We start from the raw sequence: 19,031 nt of genomic DNA on the forward strand, positions 1-19,031 counted from the left end.
CATGGACAAAAGAAACGTTACACATGAAAAAATTATAGTAAAACAATATTTTTTCGTATAAATAAATAAAAACTTGTTTAACAACACTTCATGCTTTACTGATTACACTGGCAAACACAACAAATGTTAAAACCTAGTCATGCGTGAATTTATCGTTGATACCCGTAAACATGGTTTCGTGGATATCGCATTGCACGTGCAAAGAAAATCATTTTCATTTTTATCAAATACTACTCAAGGTGATTCAGGCAGTAAGAAAAACATCAAAATTTTCCAACATCTTCGCGTATTGCAATGCCCCGGCTCGACAGTTCCAGTCGCGAAAGAGCAATTGGCATGTTGGAACTTGGAGCGTCGCAAGCCGACGTTGCACGGCGATTTGGGGTTGCAAGGATCACGATTTCTCGATTATTGCACCGTTTCAACACAACAAATTCAACAGCAGACCGCCCCCGATCTGGAAGACCTAGGGTAACAACGCCCAGGCAGGACCGCATGATACGATTACGTCATCTACGGAACAGAACGGAAAATCCAGCAAACACTGCTGTTGGAATTCCTGGATTGCGGCGAATCAGTCGCCGAACAGTTCAACGACGTTTGTCGGCTGCAGGTCTACGTGCACGACGCCCATACAAAGGACCTATGCTGACCCAAAGACACTGCCGAGAACGACTTCAATGGGCTCGACGTCACTTGAGATGGAGGCTTGCAGACTGGAATCACGTTCTGTTTAGTGATGAATCACGTTTCATGCTGCGCCGAGTGGATGGCAGAACACGCGTGTACCGTAGACGCGGTGAACGCTTCTCTGATGGATGTGTGCTACGCCATGACCGCTTTGGAGGCGGAAGTGTAATGATGTGGGGCGGAATAAGTGGTAATCGACGAACAGATCTTGTACCGATCATTGGGACATTAAATGCACAACGATACCGTAATGAAATCCTTGCACAACATGTCCGTCCCTTTATCGCTGCAAATGGCGGAATTTTCCAACAGGATAATGCGCGCCCCCACGTTGCAAGAGCCAACAGAGACTTTCTTGCCAACAATCACATCGACATCTTGCCATGGCCAGCACTTTCGCCCGATTTATCGCCAATCGAGCACCTCTGGGACCAATTAGACCGTCGAGTAAGACAACGCCGCAATCAACCGGAAACGCTTGAACAGCTTAGAACTGCTTTGCAGGAAGAATGGCAAAGAATCCCTCAGGTCTCCATCAATCGTCTCATTGCTTCTATGCGTCGTCGTTGTCAAGCTGTTATCGATAACATTGGTTCTTTCACTCGTTATTGACATTGTGAATTGAATATCCGAAGTTAACACTTTCCGGCTTTGACTCCGTAATTTGTGTATGTTCAGATTCGGGAAACCTTAGATATTTGTTGTGTTTGAACATTCAAATTTTATTTTTTTATTCCCAAATTATATTATATTTTCATGAAATAAAATTACAGTTATACATTTTGGTGTAACGTTTCTTTTGTCCATGAGTATATATATTTATATGAAGCAGAATTTATTCAAAAACTTCGACGTGAGAAGAAAAAATCTCTTGCTGTGGCCTTCAATTCGACATTTAGATATATCGACGACGTTTTATCTATTTTATCTAGGTAAGCTACTGACAAACGAGTTGATGGTACAAGGCTTTCAACAGTCTTGATTGAAGTCAGTATTTAGCAAATTCTAAGGTCGTTATAACGATCTAGTTCGTCAATACAACCTCGCATAGGGTCAAATGCTGTCTGACGTGTTTCATACCGATTGTTAAGCCGTTCTTGACACACTGATTTTGACTGCGGATAACTCCGTTTACCTGATCAGGATATAGGGCTTACGGCAGGTGTGACCGGTCAACAGGGGATGCTTACTCCTCCTAGGCACCAGATCCCACCTCTGGTGTGTCCAGGGGTCCGTGTTTGTCCAACTATCTATTTTGTATTGCTTATAGGAGTTATGAGATTGATCACTGTTCGTTATCTTCACCTTGCTATTAACAATAATTTTCATTCATATGTTGATTCGATATATCCCAGTGAGCTCGAAATAAAAAAAACCACCACAGAGTCGTCCACTTCCGCTTCATACTTAGATATTTTGTTGAAAGTAGACATCAACGACAAACTGACAACTCGACTGTATGACAAACGGGATGATTTCAGCTTCTCCATCGTTAACTTCCCATATTTATGCAGCAATATCCCATTATCATCTACATATGGTGTTTAAGTCAAAGATAACGAACAGTGATCAATCTTATTACACTTATAAAGAATGCATCATTAGGAGCAGGTCAAACATGGATCCCCGGACACATCAGAGGCGCCGAAGAGTGGTAAGTATCTCCTGTCGACCAGTCACATCCGCCTTGGGCAAACACGGACCCCTAGAGATACCTGGCCTCAAGACCATAAACTGAGAATATTCTGAATTCTAAATTTCAAATCCACTTAACTTTTGAAATAATTTTCATAAGCAAATAACATTTTCAGTATATGTTTGCATTTGAATTTTTTAAAAAACCTGCAGTGTTTCAAACATCTGTGCTGGATAAATCTTAAGATATAAGTAATCAAAATTTTGACTATTCTCATTTTATGGTCTTGGGTCCAGAGGTGGGATCAAGTGTCTAGGAGGAGTAAACGTACTCTGTCGACCGGTCACACCCGCCGTGAGCCCTATATCTTGTTCAGATAAACGGAGTAATCCGTAGTCAAAATCATTGTAAAGAACGGTCTAACATTTGGTATGAAACACTTTAGACAGCGTTTGACCCAATGGCAGATTGAATTGACCATCCAGATCACCATAATGACCATAGAATTTGCAAACAGCTGACTTTAAACAAAACTGTTGAAACGCCTGAAACATTATGTAAACATTATGTTTGTCAGCAGCTTATATGAATTCTTTTACAGACCTTTTTTCCGAATATGGAATCGTGTATATCGCTGGTAGAATAGGAAAAGAGTGGAACTTGCTATTGTTACACCTTGGATTGCAACAAGCGGAGATAGACCAAATTCAGATAGACAACCCAGGCAACGTGAAAATGTGGAATATCACAGGGATTCGCATTTGGCGTAACAGAAGGACTGATATAAATGATGAAGCAAAAAGAGATTTTTTCCTTGCTTTAAAAAGCTGCGACAGATCAGACTTAGTACAGGAACTTAGAGAGAAATACAATTTGCCAGGTAAAAAGTGAAAATGATAAATGTGATTTTTATAGGAGTTTGTAGGTGACATATTATTGCTGTTTTCTTGTTTTCATTCATTCAAGTGCACTGGTATGGGATATAATATTTTACTTTTTTCTGTCAGCATTTTGTTATTTCTGATAATTCAAACATACAATATGTAGATTTGAAATAAAACATCGAAAACATGGTTACGTGTATTTTATTTGCAGATGTCACGCATTCATTTTTGACTCCTCAGACATTGCTTAATGTGAATGCAATTTATCGTCGAATAGCTGTCGTGAAAACTCAAGACGTCAAAGGAACAGCATTCAGAGTTGGATCAAAATACTTGATGAGTACATACAACGTTTTTCGAGAACAATTGGGTATGGATTTTAATTACAATACATGTATATATATATATATATATATATATATATATATATCTCCAAATATTGAAATATCCATATAAAGTGAAATTTTCTGTGCTTTATATTAAATATTTCTTCACTTAGAGCACTTATGTTCATTTAAGACTTCATTGCTATTTCTGTGCTTTATATGAAATATTTCGAATGCAATGTGTATCATGTATGATCCTCTTAAATGTACGTTAAATAACTGTATGCCATTTCCATTCTCAATGACCGTGTAGCGTGCGACAGCGTGGCGAGAATTCCATCGTCATCGAAAGCAAGTTTCTAGACTTGCCTAGATGGTCGAGCGGTCTAGCGCGCTGGTTACATGCTGCTAGGAGATTTGGTTCCGCAGGTCGTGAGTTCAACCCCGGGAAGGGGCGGAAGTGGGTATCCACATAAAGTGAAATTGTCTGTGCTATATATATATATATATATATATATATATATGAAAGGTGGAGATATCGAACAGTGATCAATCTCATAACTCCTATAAGCAATACAACATAGATAGTTGGGCAAACATAAACCCCTGGACACACCAGAGGTTGGATCAGGTGCCTGTATATATATATATATATATATATATATATATATATATATTATATTGATAGATAGATAGATAGATAGAACAATTTATCAAATTAAAATATGTGGGAATTATATTATATACAATTACCAAACACTACCGGCTAACGTTATTATGATGTCATAAAGAACTTGTTTAATTGACGTCATGACAAAGACGTTGTTAAACAATTTTTTGTATATTTCATCTGCCTGATGAACCATGTAGACCAATCGTAACTACTCGGCAATTTCCGTAACCGGTTATGGAAAAGGACGAGATCCGATTGCTAAGTAGACATGCAGTAAATGATTGTTTTTTATGGAATGTGTCATTCTGATTTTACTTACTTACAATTGTACTGAATCAACTTAATATATATATATATATATATATATATATATATATATATATCATAACTCCTTTAAGCAATACAACATAGATAGTTGGGCAAACATGGACCCCTGGACACAACAGAGGTGGGATCAGGTGCCTATATATATATATATATATATATATATATATATATATATACACTATAATCCAACAACACTCAATATCCAAAGTGTCGGATCTAATAGTAGATATGAGGTCAAATAAAAAAGGATATAAAAAGCACTAAAAATGACCAACGACACGAACAACAGTGAATTGTCAAATTTTCAGGACAATCTGTCCCTTCCTCAGGACGATAGAATATTTACATAGAAAAGGAAACTAAATAGAAAAGGAAACTAAAACTACAACTCAACTACAAACAAAACGTCTACATATTGAAATTATTGAGTGTGGCAATAGAAAAGTCTGTTCCCATCGAGAGTCAAGATAGATCTGCACTGACTGCTAGGACCTGTAACTCGTGAAAATAATGTCTTTCTGATCTTCAGCTATATTATTAATTAAGCCCTTTATAGATGAGCCCCGCGGAGTTTTAGTTCCATTATGACAGTTCTAGTTTTGTATATTTCAGTGGATTGACTATTATATAAATAATGCATGTATTTGAGGGTAACATTGAAAATTTTCACCCCGAGAAAACCATTGTCAACCGAGGCGTAGCCGAGGTTGACAATAGTTTCTCGAGGGGTGAAAATTTCAATGTTACCCTCAAATACATGCAATATTTGTTTTATTATACTGAATGTTATGTAAACTGGAAAGCAGAAAAACTTACGTCTGTTGACATTTGATCAATCACTGTCGTGCGATATTTCGTATTTCGATGCAGGTACTCGCGTTTATATACAAACGCTCAAACGACGTCGTCTAGCAATCTACGGCGAACCGTACGCGCATAAATTTGACGCATGTGATAATATTTTATAATATCACCCGTTGTCAAGTACTGTTACCCGTTGCTAGATACTATCACCCTGGGTCGCGTGTTTTCTGTTCTCAGACGGTAACAATATGTTTTTTCAAATGTTTCTCGACCAATCAGGTTCGAGTATTTTACATGAAAGTATAATAAATACAATTATGGACTGTTTAGCAGGGAGATATCACAAATTATCAGGTCTTAGTAGGGTTATCACCCGAGGGCGCCTATGCGATCACGAATTGTCTCCCTCCACGTGCCCAGCCCTCGACCAATGGAGTTGACTGTATTATTCTGAAGGATAATGATAAGTATCATTGTAGCTCAGTATGAGAATTTTATGCAATGCACATTCTGATTGGTCTAGACAGTCACGTGCCAGGGATGATAAAGCTTCATATCTTTCTCTCAAACATCATATCTTCCCATCATGTTTACCCCTTGGACAGCCTCGTGCACTTTTCATAAATTAACGTCAAGGTAGACGAAGTTAATTGTGACGTCACACTAAGTCCGAGTCATTGTACTTTCAATATTTCGAAAGGCACCAAATGTGTGGGTCTCTGATGAAAGGTGAAGATAACGAATATTGATCAATCTCATAACTCCTGCAAGCAATACAAAACAGATAGTTGGGCACACACGGACCCCTGGACACACCAGAGGTGGGATCAGGTGCCTAGGAGGAGTAAGTATCCCCTGTCGACCGGTCACACTTTAAAAATCACCAGGTTTTGATAAATACAAAAAAACGAGCAAGTAAATCAGCATTCAAGGGGAATGGAAATACAAAAAAAACTGGTTTAATATCATATCACTGTATTTCGTTGTTTGTACCTTCTAATACGTTAATGGCGCGGTGTTAACGTTAGGGCAATCTCAGCTTAATATAATGTATAGATATCGATGAGCAGACTCCAATTTCATATGCATTTTTGTAGTCTTGCTTTGTTTCGGTATAATAAACAATTTATTGCATGGATGTTTGGGAGATGCATGTAAAAAAGATTTAATTACTCAGGCGTTGAACTCGGGGAATATAATTTTTCTTGGGTGAATAAATCTTCATACCTCCCTCATGCATCACTATCATGCGGGTGTGACCGGTCAACAGGGGATGCTTACTCCTCCTAGGAACATGATCCCACCTCTGGTGTGTCCAGGGGTCCGTGTTTGCCCAACTATCTATTTTGTATTGCTTGTAGGAGTTATGAGATTGATCACTGTTCGTTATCTTCACCTTGCATGTATATTATTATTATCCTTCAGAATAATACAGTCAATTCCATTGGTCGAGGGCTGGTCATGTGGAAGGAGACAATTCGTGATGTCTCCCTCACTCGCAGGGTGACAGAGTTCTGTGTTGTCTCCCCTCAGAAGATACATTTTAACGGCACAAGCGACAAAGCTCTATTGGCGATCGTTAATCAATAACTTTAGTGTTAACAGTAACGTTCACAAATAACAACTGAGAAGAAAAATGTTCCCATTCGAATGCAATTTTGCATTTCACTTGATGTATACGTTTTTGTTTTGAAATATGTTAGGAAATGTTTACGTTTGACGTGTTTTTGCGTCATTCTACTGTGACATCACGAAAGCTTACCTCAGTGTTTTGCTTTACATCTAATAAATGTATGACAATCACATTGAATGTAAAACTAAATAGTGCATGTAGTTGAGGGTAACATTGGTTTCACCACTCGAAAACTATTGAAAAGTTATAAGAATTGTCTGCAGAGAAAGTTGGTACGAATTATTTGACGTTTTAGATATATAAAAAAGTATGATACAAGTCAATAAATGTGTGATAGTGGTTTTTTAACGTTCAGATTCTTCAGGATAATAAAACTTATGGACTGTTTAGCAGGGAGTCATCACAAATTATCAGGTCCCAGTAAGGTTATCTCCGTCGAGCGCATAGGTGCCCTCGGGTGATAACCCTATTAAGACCTGATAATTTGTGATATCTCCCTGCTAAACAGTCCATAATTGTCTACTGAAACCTGTCGAGCGAAACTAATCAGTATGATATTTCTAAAGTGCGGTATTCCTTTTCATCCACAGAGACTTTATGGTCTATAGTGCACGACATGTTATCGGCAGAGGAACGCCACCAATTTAATCTGCACAGCAGAATTCCACCTGATGGCCCTTGGAATTTAACAGAAGTATTTAACAGGGATGATGGTAATGAAAACCATATATTCATCAGAATACTGTGTGCTTTGTACTTAAAATGTAGAGGTCTATGGTCTCTAAAGCCTTAAAATCCTCTTTTTCATAACACCAAATTGTACTCATTTTTGTGAAAGATTCACAGACAACTAGTGTATACGGATGTCCAACTAAAGGTCATGGTCCAATGTAATTTCTATGGAAACGAGAGGGTAATTTATATTTCGTCTCTCTTGTCCTACTCGTTTCTGTCCAAGCCTGTATAAAGTATGTGGAGTTGAGGGTTATTAAGAGCATATGCAGGTGATTATAGAATAGTGTTACATAAATATGGAAAGTTGACGATGGAGAAGCTGAAATCATCCCGTTTGTTATAAAGTTGAGTTTTTAGTTTGCCGTTAATATTTATTTTCAATAAAATATTTAAGTACAAAGCAGATGTTAATGACTATGGGGCCTATGCTTTTTATGTATTTTATTTTGAGCTCACGGTGATATATCGAATCAACAAATGATTCTTAATTGATTCGATAAAAATTACTATTTTATTGATGACATTGGATCAAAGTTTTAACAACCCGTAATTATTGAACATCCCGGGTACAATAGCTGAAGAAGAAATATTCTATTACTACCATTAATATTTTGTAGTTCTAGTAACCCGGAACCCATATTATGACCATATGTAAGATCCAGGAACAATAGCTATAGAAACTTTCTTAACAATAGAGTAATACATGTAACTAACATTTGCAAACAATAAATTGCAGTTTTAGGAACCCGGTACAAATGTTGATGGATGAATATTGTTTAACGTCCGTCTAGAGAATATTTCACTCATACGGAGATGTCACCGTTGTCGGTAATAGGATGCAACATTTTGGCCTATCTTCGGGGCATACAGTCTTTGAACAGGGTTGAATCTTTACGTGACACACCTGCTGTGACATGGGGCCTCAGGTTTTTTTTATAGTATCAACCGAAGAACAGCCCCATACTTAGTTGCATCGTACGGCAAGCGAAACAAGAGGTACCGAGAACCCATTCTAACCCGGACCCCTACGGAACTTCTTTACGTGGAGGGAGAAGACTACTCCGTTGTTTATTGGGAACTAATTCTATGCCACCATTCTTCTCTATGTCATCCTTTGTAATTTGAATATAACGGCGTAGCATGATTCCTTTGCAAAATCCATCTTCTTACTGCAGGCAGCTCCATTTTAATATTTCATTCTGTGTTGTTGTTTGCATAATTATTCTTGATACACGTAGGTCATCAGTCAAGAAAATCGTGATTTTATTTAATATCAATGTTTATTTTCCAGTTCCATATGATGCAAAACAACACGTTCATCAACTTGGAAAACTACTAGTAACAGATCTATACGGTGTTGGTTTTGGTCACACAGATGAAAACGAGGGATTCACTGAGGAAAGTTCTGTATTGTTTAACATTCCGTTTGTGTCCCGTGAACACAACTTCGTCATTCTGGAATTGGACAGAGACATTCCCGAAGGAATTCCATTGTATTGTGAGGAAAACGAAACTACAAGCATTGCACACATCATTGGTCATCCTCGTGGTCAGTTACAAATGCAAGATTGTCAAGGTATTATTTATACAAGTGATGAAGCATTGGCTAAATTCAAAGAGGAAGCCATTGATTATTTCAGTAATAGATGCAAATATGACGAGGAGACTTTAATTTCTGATTACAATACTTGTCATCTCAAACCCGATCAGCTGGCATTGCATTGCAAGCAAATAATGAATCCCGGGTCCCCTGTAGTAGTGATAGACAAGGACAACAAACTGAAAGTGAAAGCCATGATCACTACATGCCAACCCAAATCCGTTTACGATTCAGATGACCGCTCTTTTACTGTAACACGAGAACATTCAAAATATATCCTTGCTTCTGGAATTCAGATAAAGCTTGTGCACGAAATACTTTCTAAGAACGAAAAACAATTGTGTGCCGATTTGTTTGGAGACAATTAATTCTACAAGTCTGTTAAACTTCAACTGTGGTATCCTTTACAGGTCGTAGAGTTACTGTTATTCTAAAGCTGTATTGGCTCACTCCGTTTACCTGATCAGGATATAGGGCTCACGGCGGGTGTGACCGGTCGACAGGGGATGCTTACTCCTCCTAGGCACCTGACCCCACTTCTGGTGTATCCAGGGGTCCGTGTTTGCCCAACTATCTACTTTGTATTGCTTACAAGAATTATTGAGATTGATCACTGTTCGTTATCTTCACCTTTCATATAAAGTTCGTCACAGACAAATTAAATAATCTTATTTTCAATCAATAGAATTAGCAATGAATCGGTATGCATTTTTTATTAATCGGTAATTATTACCAAAGGAGATCTAAGGTTATCTGAAACGCATGCAATTACATGCATATCGCTTGGGTTCAAGAGTTACATGTAAGGTATAGAACTCTAAATATAGGGTACCCAAGTTAACCAATGTAAGAAGAATAAACCAAATGGTATAAAATTCTACTTTGTATTCTAATATATCCATACATAATCAATCTACATCACTACCAAAATTCATCCTGAAATTCCGTAACTTCCCAAGGTATGCAGAAATGGATTAGGAAAAATACCTATTAATTTTTGGTTCGACTTTTATCAGGGCCCTGACATATACGACAAAATAGAATGTTTGAGCAATGCAACAAGCTATTGCATCGAATGTCCAGCATTCGTTATCATTTCTAAAGTGTATTTCTTACCCTAATTCATAAACTAATGTCTGCAATAGTTTCAATGACTGAAAATTGTAAAATCGTTTATCACAGCCATTTTGACCGCTACAATTAATGACCATAACTATTTAAAGAAATACTAATCTTTATCAATATGAATTCCCTTTAGTACACAAATAATAACAAGTCTTTATAAAGATAGAAAAGAAAAATGTGCTGAAATCATTAACGATTGGATGGATGCAAATAAACTGAAAATGAACACATCAAAGACCGAATTCATTTATTTGGCAGCAGGAGGCAACTGGATAAACGTAGCACAAAAGTTATTAACATTAATGGTGATGAAATTGAACCGGAACGTTATATAAAATACTTAGATGCATATTTGGAGGAAACTCTCAATTTTAAGGAACATATAAAAAGGAAATGCCGAACAGCTATGATCAATTATCTTAGGATTAAAAGTATTCGCAAATATTTGACAAAGAAGCTACAGAAATTTTGGTTTTATCTTTAGTAATTTCTCATTTGGACTATTGTAATGTGATTTTATACTGCATAGCACGACTGAAATATGTAAAATGCAAAGAATCCAAAACATGGGTGCGAAACTGGTATTAAATCGTAAGAAATTTGACAGCTCTAGGGATGCTCTCATTGACCTACATTGGTTACCTATCGATTCTAGAATATCATTTAAATTATTGACCTTCATGTATAAATGTCATGTGGGCGAAGCGCCATTGTATTTAACAAACTTTTAACGAAACAGGTACCAAATAAAAAGTTTCGCTCCGCTCAATCTTCTGAGAGTTGCTACATTGTTCCTTTTAACAGGCGTAAAACTTTCAGTGATAAAAGTTTCGGAACCCTTGGTCCGAGACTGTGGAACAGTTTACCGACTGAAATAAGAGTCCCAAATATTTACATACTTTTAAAGCCAAATTGAAAACACATTTGTTTAGACAGTTTTAATGTACTTGTTTTTAGTTTAGTATATGTAGAGTGTGTTTGCATGTATATGATGTATTGTTTATTCTTTAAAAGCTTTTTATATTATACATGTACAACGCCATTGAATACTTTGTGTAAAATTAGGCGTTAAATCAAATAAAAACAGTTTCAGTTTCTTATTATTTCAATTTTCATATAAACCACATTAATGCATGCATTTGACGATTTATAATAATGAAATCAGATGTTAATTTGGGTAGTTAGTTGCACCGGTCAAAAATGGCTGTGATAAGTGAAAGTGCATTTGTATTCTGTAATTGTCTATTTGTATTGTACACTGTGCATTCACAGTTTGTATTATATGATCTTTTTATTTGCATACCATAATTTTCAGTTTGTATTGTATATTGTTTCTAATTGTATTCAATAGTTTTCCATTTGCATATTTTCTATATGTATTCTAAAATTTATATTTGTATTCAATAAATTTTCATTTAACTTGTATACATGCCATTTGTATTCTACATGTATAATGTTTCGGTTGTATTGTGAAAGTGTTTATTTTTCTATGTCACAATGGATTTTATTGGTGAGGTTCAGAATAATGACGATATTCCATACATACAATTGAGAGTAGTGGTGGGGAAAAGACATTAACTAATTTCGTAGGTAGTTTATATGGTCTGCTCAAACTTGTGTTTTAACAAGAGGCCCACAGGCCTTATCGGTCACTAGTGAAAAAGTATCGACACTACTCTAAAGGGCTATGGAATCTAGAAAAAAATTCCTGTTCTGAACATCTAAGCTAAATTCTAATGTTCAGCAACAGTATAAAACAAGATGTGTTCTTAAAACTTCACTGCCCTCAAAAGTGTATACACTGATGAAAGGCTTTAAATAATAGGTGCATTAACATTAAAACATCAAAAGATATGACGAATTTGGACCCATCCTAAAGTAATAACCCTGGGTTGTGAAATTCACCATTTTTTGTACATTCTTTTCTGCTATTCCTAAGAATGCATTTAGATTTTATACAGTAACAGCAAACTTACACATAAATACTATATACTAAGTTTGGTCCACCCTGGGGTCAGAACCCCTACTCTGGGGTTCATCAAATTTACAATAATGGTAAAGGACTACCTGCTTCATTGTGCTTTATCCATCTAGTTTCAATTTCGTATCAATAGCACTAAAGATGTTATTTAAGTGCTTACACATAAACACTACATACCAAGTTTGGACCTACCTTGGGGTCAGAACCCCTACCCAGGGGATCGTGAATTTACATTTTTGGTAGAGGCTTCCCTGCTCTACATCACTCTGCATTTAGTTTTTCTTGCATGTGTGCGGTTCTTGAGAGGAATATTTTTTAATTTTGGTCAATTTTGGGGCGGTTTTTGCCCCGCCCCAAGGTGCAGGAAATCCTGAAATTTACAATTTATGTTCCCCTTGTTCCAAGTGTTTCATACCAAATTTGAAAAGAATTGGAATGATAGTTATCAAGAAGTTGAAAATGTCTGTTGTTCACACATTTAAAAACTGACCATATTGGCTCCACCCTGGTACCAAAATCCCTACCCCTGGGATCATCAAATGTACAACTTTGGTAAAGGACTACCTGTTCTTTCTAAATATCTATTTACTTTCAATTTTGTATCAATAGCACTAAGAAGATGGTATTTAATTGTTTTACACATATACACTATATACCAAGTTTGGCCCCCCGTCCTGGGTCAGAACCCCTACCTCGGGAATCATAAAATTTACAATTTTGGTAGAGGCCTTCCTGCTCGACATCACTATGCATTTAGTATTTCTTACACGTGCGGTTCTTGAGAGATTATTGAAAATTGGTCAATTTTGGGCAGTTTTTGCCCACACCCCTAAGGCCCCAGGGGTGCTGGAGTCCTGAAATTTACAATTTATGTGCCCCTTGTCCCAAAAATGCTTCATACCAAATTTGAAAAGAATTGGACCGGTAGTGATCAAGAAGAATGTTCAATTGTTAACGGACGACGCACAGCACACGACGACGAACGACAACCAATTGCAATAGGTCACCCGAGTTTACTCAGGTGACCTAAAAATATCAAATTGTAGTATAAATATTTACCTTAAGACTAATATTTCGCACGATGAAAGACTGATTGAGGTAATTTCCTGAAAACTTTGCGCACAATTTGTACGGAATTTACCTCAATCTGTAGAATACACAATGTACGTCACCGGAGTCACCAAATATTTACGTGTAAAACATTTAATTACCATAGTAATGGTATTGATATTAAAGTGAAACTGAATGAATATTTAAAATGAGCAGGTATACGCAACCCTTTATCAAAATTGTATTTCATGATACAAGGGATGGGGATTTTGGTACCAAGGTGGGGCAAAATGGTCATACACTGTGGTAACTAAATATGTACACTGTCAACAGACATGTTTAACTTTCTCCTTGATAGCTGCCATTCCAATATTCTTTGCAAATTTTGTATGAAGAATCTTTGGGACAAATAGTCATATGTTGTGTATTTCGGGACATCTGCACGCCTGGGTCCTTTGGGGCGTGGTAAAAACTGTTACCAAATGACAAGTATTAAAAAAAAATCTCAACAGTCGGCAATCGCACATCTGTTCCGTCACAAGTCAAGGGTTATTGATTCGTCAGTGCGAGGGGACGAATCAATAACCCTTGAATTGTGAAGATGCACATCTGTAAGAGAAAACAAATGCTTAGTCTAGTAAAACCAGAAAGCCTATATAAAATTGATTCATGATCCCCGGGGAAGAGGTTTTATGTCCAAACTTGTTTGTTTGATATTCGTAGGATTGGTTAACTATATACTATCCATCTCATTGCGATCCAGCCTCACCCTCCCAACACCTCCCAAATGCACCATCATAGTGAAGTACTTGGTACAGAATATACGTGTAGTACTTTTGTAATTGCTTGTATTTTGTTTAACGTCTCTCGAGAATTTTTCACTCATATGGAGACGTCACTAAAATCGGTGAAGGGCTTCAAATTTTAGGCCTTTTTATCGGCGCTTATGGCCATTGAGCAGTGAGGGTTCTTCAGCATGCCACACCTACTATGGACATCCGTTTTTAAGGTCATCTCCAAGGATTCGTGAAATTCACACCTGATGCCGAGCATTTAGCGATGGAACTGTCACTACCTGTTTAAAGACTTGGGTCTGTCGCTTTTGTGTAAAACACTTCAATTACATTTCCTTTAATGCTATTGATACTAAATTGAAACTAATATTATATTTATAAGGAGCATGCAGGTAGTTTTGTACCAAATTGTACATTTCATGATCCTGAGGGTGTTCTAACCCCCCCCACCCCCCCCCCCAATTTTAAAGTAATTCCACCTTCATATGACGTCATAGGAGTTCGAAAAATCAATGACTTATTTAGATTTATGCATGATAGGAACATAAATTTTGTTGGAGTCTTTTCCAATAGCTATTGTAAAAAATCTTGTTCAACACGAAATATTTTCAAAGTTTAAATTGATACGAATAATCAATTTCATGTTTCAAAATATCTAAACTCCGTTATCATTTACTTCTTTAACAAACCCATTGTGAAACAGATTTCCTGTTTTACAGACATTTTATATACATTTAAAAAAAAAAAGTTTCATGAAATTGTTATAAATGCTATCATATCGTTATAACCAGTTTTTGGTGAATAATTATGGTTACTCCAAAACGGGGGAGCTTGCCATACCATTGATCTACCTCGTCCTAAAAATGAAAATGCGATAATTGTTACCCTAGTCATCATGAAAGTAATATATTTAGGGAATCATGTCCATGGTGTATACATTCATTTAACATGAAAAAATGATTTTCGAAAAATTTTCAAGTAAGGGTATTATGCCCCGAGATCGAAGATGGGGGGGGGGGGGGGGGGGGGTATTGTTTTTGTCCTGTCTGTCATTCTGTCTGAAACTTTCACTTTGCTAATAACTTTTGAACAGTAAGTGAGAGAGCTTTGATATCTCACATGAGTATTTCTTGTTACAAGACCTTTCCGCGGGTACCAACATTTTTTGACCCCATGACCTTGACCTTGGAGTTTGATCTACTTTTGAAAACTTTAACCTTGCTAATAACTTTTTGAACAATAAATGACAGAGCTTTGATATTTCACATGAGTATTCCTTGTAACAAGACCTTTCCTTGGGTACCAACGTTTTTTGAACCTGTGACCTTGGAGTTTGGCCTACTTTTTGAAAACTTTAACCTTGCAAATAACTCTTGAACAGTAAGTGATAGAGCTTTGATATTTCACATGAGTATTCCTTGTTACAAGACCTTTCCGTTGGTATTAAACCTTGACATTTGACCTTTTAATTTTTTTTTTTTTACATTGGTCATAACTTCTAAATGGTAAATATTCGAGCTTTCATATTGTACATGAGCATTTCTTTTCACAAGATCTTTCTACTGCTACCAAGATATTTGCCCTTGTGACCTTGGCCATCTTCGGAATTGTCCATTATGGGGGGCATTTGTGTTTTACAAACACATCTTGTTTTGTTTTTTGTTTGCTTGGAATGGCTCATGTATCTCTGTATTTCCTTTTTCTATACATTTTATATTATTCACATATTGTATCAACATATGTACATGTGTTTGAGATTCATGGTGACAGGGGGGGGGGGGGGGGGGGGGGGGGCAGCTAAATCTGCCACTGTTAAGGGTCTAATTATTTGATAATGTTATAGATTTTTAAACATTTCGTGTGAACGAGCTATTAGATCAATTACTACAAGCATAAGGAAGACAAAATGCATGTAATTTTGTATACTTTGAAAACATGAGATATGTCCTTTAATGTTACATACACTGTACATGTATATATGTATATGCTGATGGGATGTACTGCCCAATCCTTCAATACTAGGATGAACTGAGATATTTTAATAAAAATACCCTTCCGATCAATATATCTTTAAAACGAGAATGACAGTTTCATTGATACACAGATTTATTCATAAAAACATGTCTTCAAAGTAATCTTCAAATTCTTCCTCTCTGAAAGAATCAAAATACTACAATGTTACAATCAATTCAACAAAACAGAGCAGAAAGGTAAAGGTGACAGAAATGATTAGCATGATGCACTGAAGTCACTGGCATTTAACAATTAAAAGAAGTCACTGACATTTATTCAAAGCACTTATACATTTATCAATTGAAAATATTTGGTTTCAAATGTATATACTATAATAGAAGTTTTAAGACGTTGGTAGCATAGTAGGTTACATGTACATGTCTCCTTGGATAGACTGACCTAAACAAATTTGATGTTTTAAAACTAACAAGAGGCCCACGGACCACATTACTCACCTAAGTCTCCTTGGCACATACTTAAAAAAGATTTTCCTATATATTTGCATGTAAAACTTTGATCCCTATTGTGGCCCAAACTACCCCTTGGGCCATGATTTTTACAAACTTAAATCTGCACTATGTCAGGAAGCTTTCATGTAACTTTACTGGCCTAGTGGTTCTCGAGAATTTTTTAAAAGATTTTCATATATATTTGTATGTAAAACTTTGATCCCCTATTGTGGCCCCATCCTACCCACAGGGGTCATGATTTGAACAAACTTGAATCTGCACTATGGCAGGAAGCTTTCATTTAAATTTGAACTTTTGTAGCTCAGCGGTTCTTAAAAAGAAGATTTTTAAAGGTTTGCTCGATATATTAGTTATGTGAAACTTAGATCCCCTATTGTGGTCCAATCCTACCCCCATGGACAATGTTTTTAATAAATGTAAATCTCAACTACGTCAGGAAGCTTTCATGTAAATTTCTACTTTCCTGGCCCAGTGGTTCTTGAGAAGAAGAGTTTTAAAGATATTCTCTATATACCATTTGTATGTACATCTTTGATCCCCTATTGTGGCCCCACCTTACCCTGGGGGACATGATTTTTACAAACTTGAATCTGCACTATGACAGGAAACTTTCATGTAAATGTAAACTTTTCTGACCAAGTGATTCTTGAGAAGACGATTTTAAAAAAGATTTTCCCTATAATTTGTATATAAATTTTGATCCCCTATTGTGGCCTCAACCTACCCCAGAAGGCTATTCTTTTAACAAACTTGAATCTTGCACTATGTCAGGTAGCTTTCATGTTCTGGTCCAGTGGTTATTGAGAAGATTTTTAAAAGATTTTCCCTATATATTGGTATGTAAAATTGTGATCCCCTATTGTGGCCCCATCCTACCCCAAGGGCCATGAATTAACAACCTTGAATCTGCACTATGTCGAGTGAGCTAAAAAAGGTCAAAATTTTTGAAAAGCGTACAGACAGACAAATGGACAATGGATAATCAGAAAAAAATCACTTGAGATTTCCAAAAGAATTCAAAACTTATCATACTCAGAACATGCTCTTACATATCGAATCAGTTGATAGACATAAACACTACGTGTATGTGATAATGGAATATTGCTACATTGTACATAACTATAGGAAGTTAATGATGAATGAAACTGAAGTCATTCTGTTTCTCATAAAGTTGAGTTATTAGTTTGCCATCAACAATATTCAATAAAATATCTCAAAATACAAAGCAGATGTGGAAAATCCTGTGGTGTAATTATTTCAAGTTCACTGGGATATATCAAATTGACATATGAATAAAAATGATCATTGTTCATGGATAAAACGCCGTCGATATATCTAAATGTTAAGTTGAAGACCACAGCAGGAGATATGAAAATGTGAGAAGTTACGCCGCCAATAGAAATTTTGATCAGAAAAGCTCACTTGAGCTAAGATTCTGACGGTGACTTATTCCTCTTTACTATGAGTATTCTCATTAAAGTACATGTACTTAATCGGGGAGTACCTGGACTTTTCCTCGGCTAGCTTGGCTGGACCACTCCAGACGGACTTTTCTTCTTTCAGGCATTTCTCAGTATCTGTACTTGTTGAACTTCCAGGTTGGTCTATGAATTCAAGAAAAATATCTTAATTCGGTGTAAAGCATGCACGTCTAATGAACTTCCAGGATGGTCTGTGAATTCAAGACAAAAATCTTAATTCGGTGTAAAGCATGCACGTCTATTGGACTACAGTGCCGCCTTGAATAAAACATTCTTTTAAAGAGGGGTCTTTTGACAGAGAAAAGATAAATGGAAATCTAATCGGAGTCTCTATATCTATGCTGACATCTGTAATTGGACAAGTATACACTACACAAAAGTGTCCGCATTCTTTACTGACAAATTATCATGAATGTTTTCCTCTAGAAAAGAAATACCTCAATACTCCTAAAGGACAATCATGCAACCCTTCTGTATGTGAATTCTATGGAGCGACAACCTTTGAGTTTATGTTAATTTGGCACTCCATACTATTCTGGCTCCAAGGGTCATAAATTATGCAACCTTGTATACTTTCCTGAGAATGTTTTAACTACAGCTTGTTGAACCAACTTTATTTTCTTAATCATATTTATTTATTTGAAGCATATATATATATACATACTCCTGAAGAATTGAAGAAACTAGTCATGTATACTCTATTGGCTTTGTGATATTTTTTAATGATACTACTACTTGTGTAGATTTTTCTATACCTATTTTTGGAATATATATATATATATATATATATATATATATATATATATATA

The 19,031-nt window shown here is 36.3% G+C and overlaps 2 protein-coding genes across 5 annotated transcripts in view; one reads left to right on the top strand and one right to left on the bottom strand.

Annotated features, from left to right (window-relative positions):
• Positions 1-11,858, top strand: part of LOC125658681 (uncharacterized) — a 59,998-nt gene extending 48,140 nt beyond the window's left edge. For 2 of the 4 annotated variants that reach the window (XM_056148653.1, XM_056148654.1), the window contains exons 16-19: positions 2,928-3,206; positions 3,422-3,580; positions 7,564-7,686; positions 9,000-11,858. In XM_056148653.1, coding sequence (XP_056004628.1) covers positions 2,928-3,206; positions 3,422-3,580; positions 7,564-7,686; positions 9,000-9,676 — 1,238 coding nt within the window. In that variant the 3' untranslated portion in view covers positions 9,677-11,858. Of the gene's footprint in view, positions 1-2,927; positions 3,207-3,421; positions 3,581-3,849; positions 4,020-4,607; positions 4,668-7,563; positions 7,687-8,999 lie in introns of those variants that run through there. The other 2 variants (XM_056148656.1, XM_056148655.1) reach the window with 2 other exon arrangements.
• A 4,488-nt stretch (positions 11,859-16,346) lies between these two features.
• The window catches only part of LOC125658686 (protein FRA10AC1 homolog), an 18,182-nt gene continuing 15,497 nt past the window's right edge, over positions 16,347-19,031 (bottom strand). The window contains exons 12-13 of the mRNA XM_056148663.1: positions 18,246-18,345; positions 16,347-16,411 (exon numbers count right to left, since the gene is read on the bottom strand). Of these exons, the coding sequence (XP_056004638.1) occupies positions 16,369-16,411; positions 18,246-18,345 (143 nt within the window). The 3' untranslated portion in view covers positions 16,347-16,368. The remainder of the gene's footprint in view (positions 16,412-18,245; positions 18,346-19,031) is intronic.

This window comes from Ostrea edulis, chromosome 9 (genome assembly GCF_947568905.1).
Source record: "Ostrea edulis chromosome 9, xbOstEdul1.1, whole genome shotgun sequence".
Classification (NCBI taxonomy): Eukaryota; Metazoa; Mollusca; class Bivalvia; order Ostreida; family Ostreidae; genus Ostrea; species Ostrea edulis.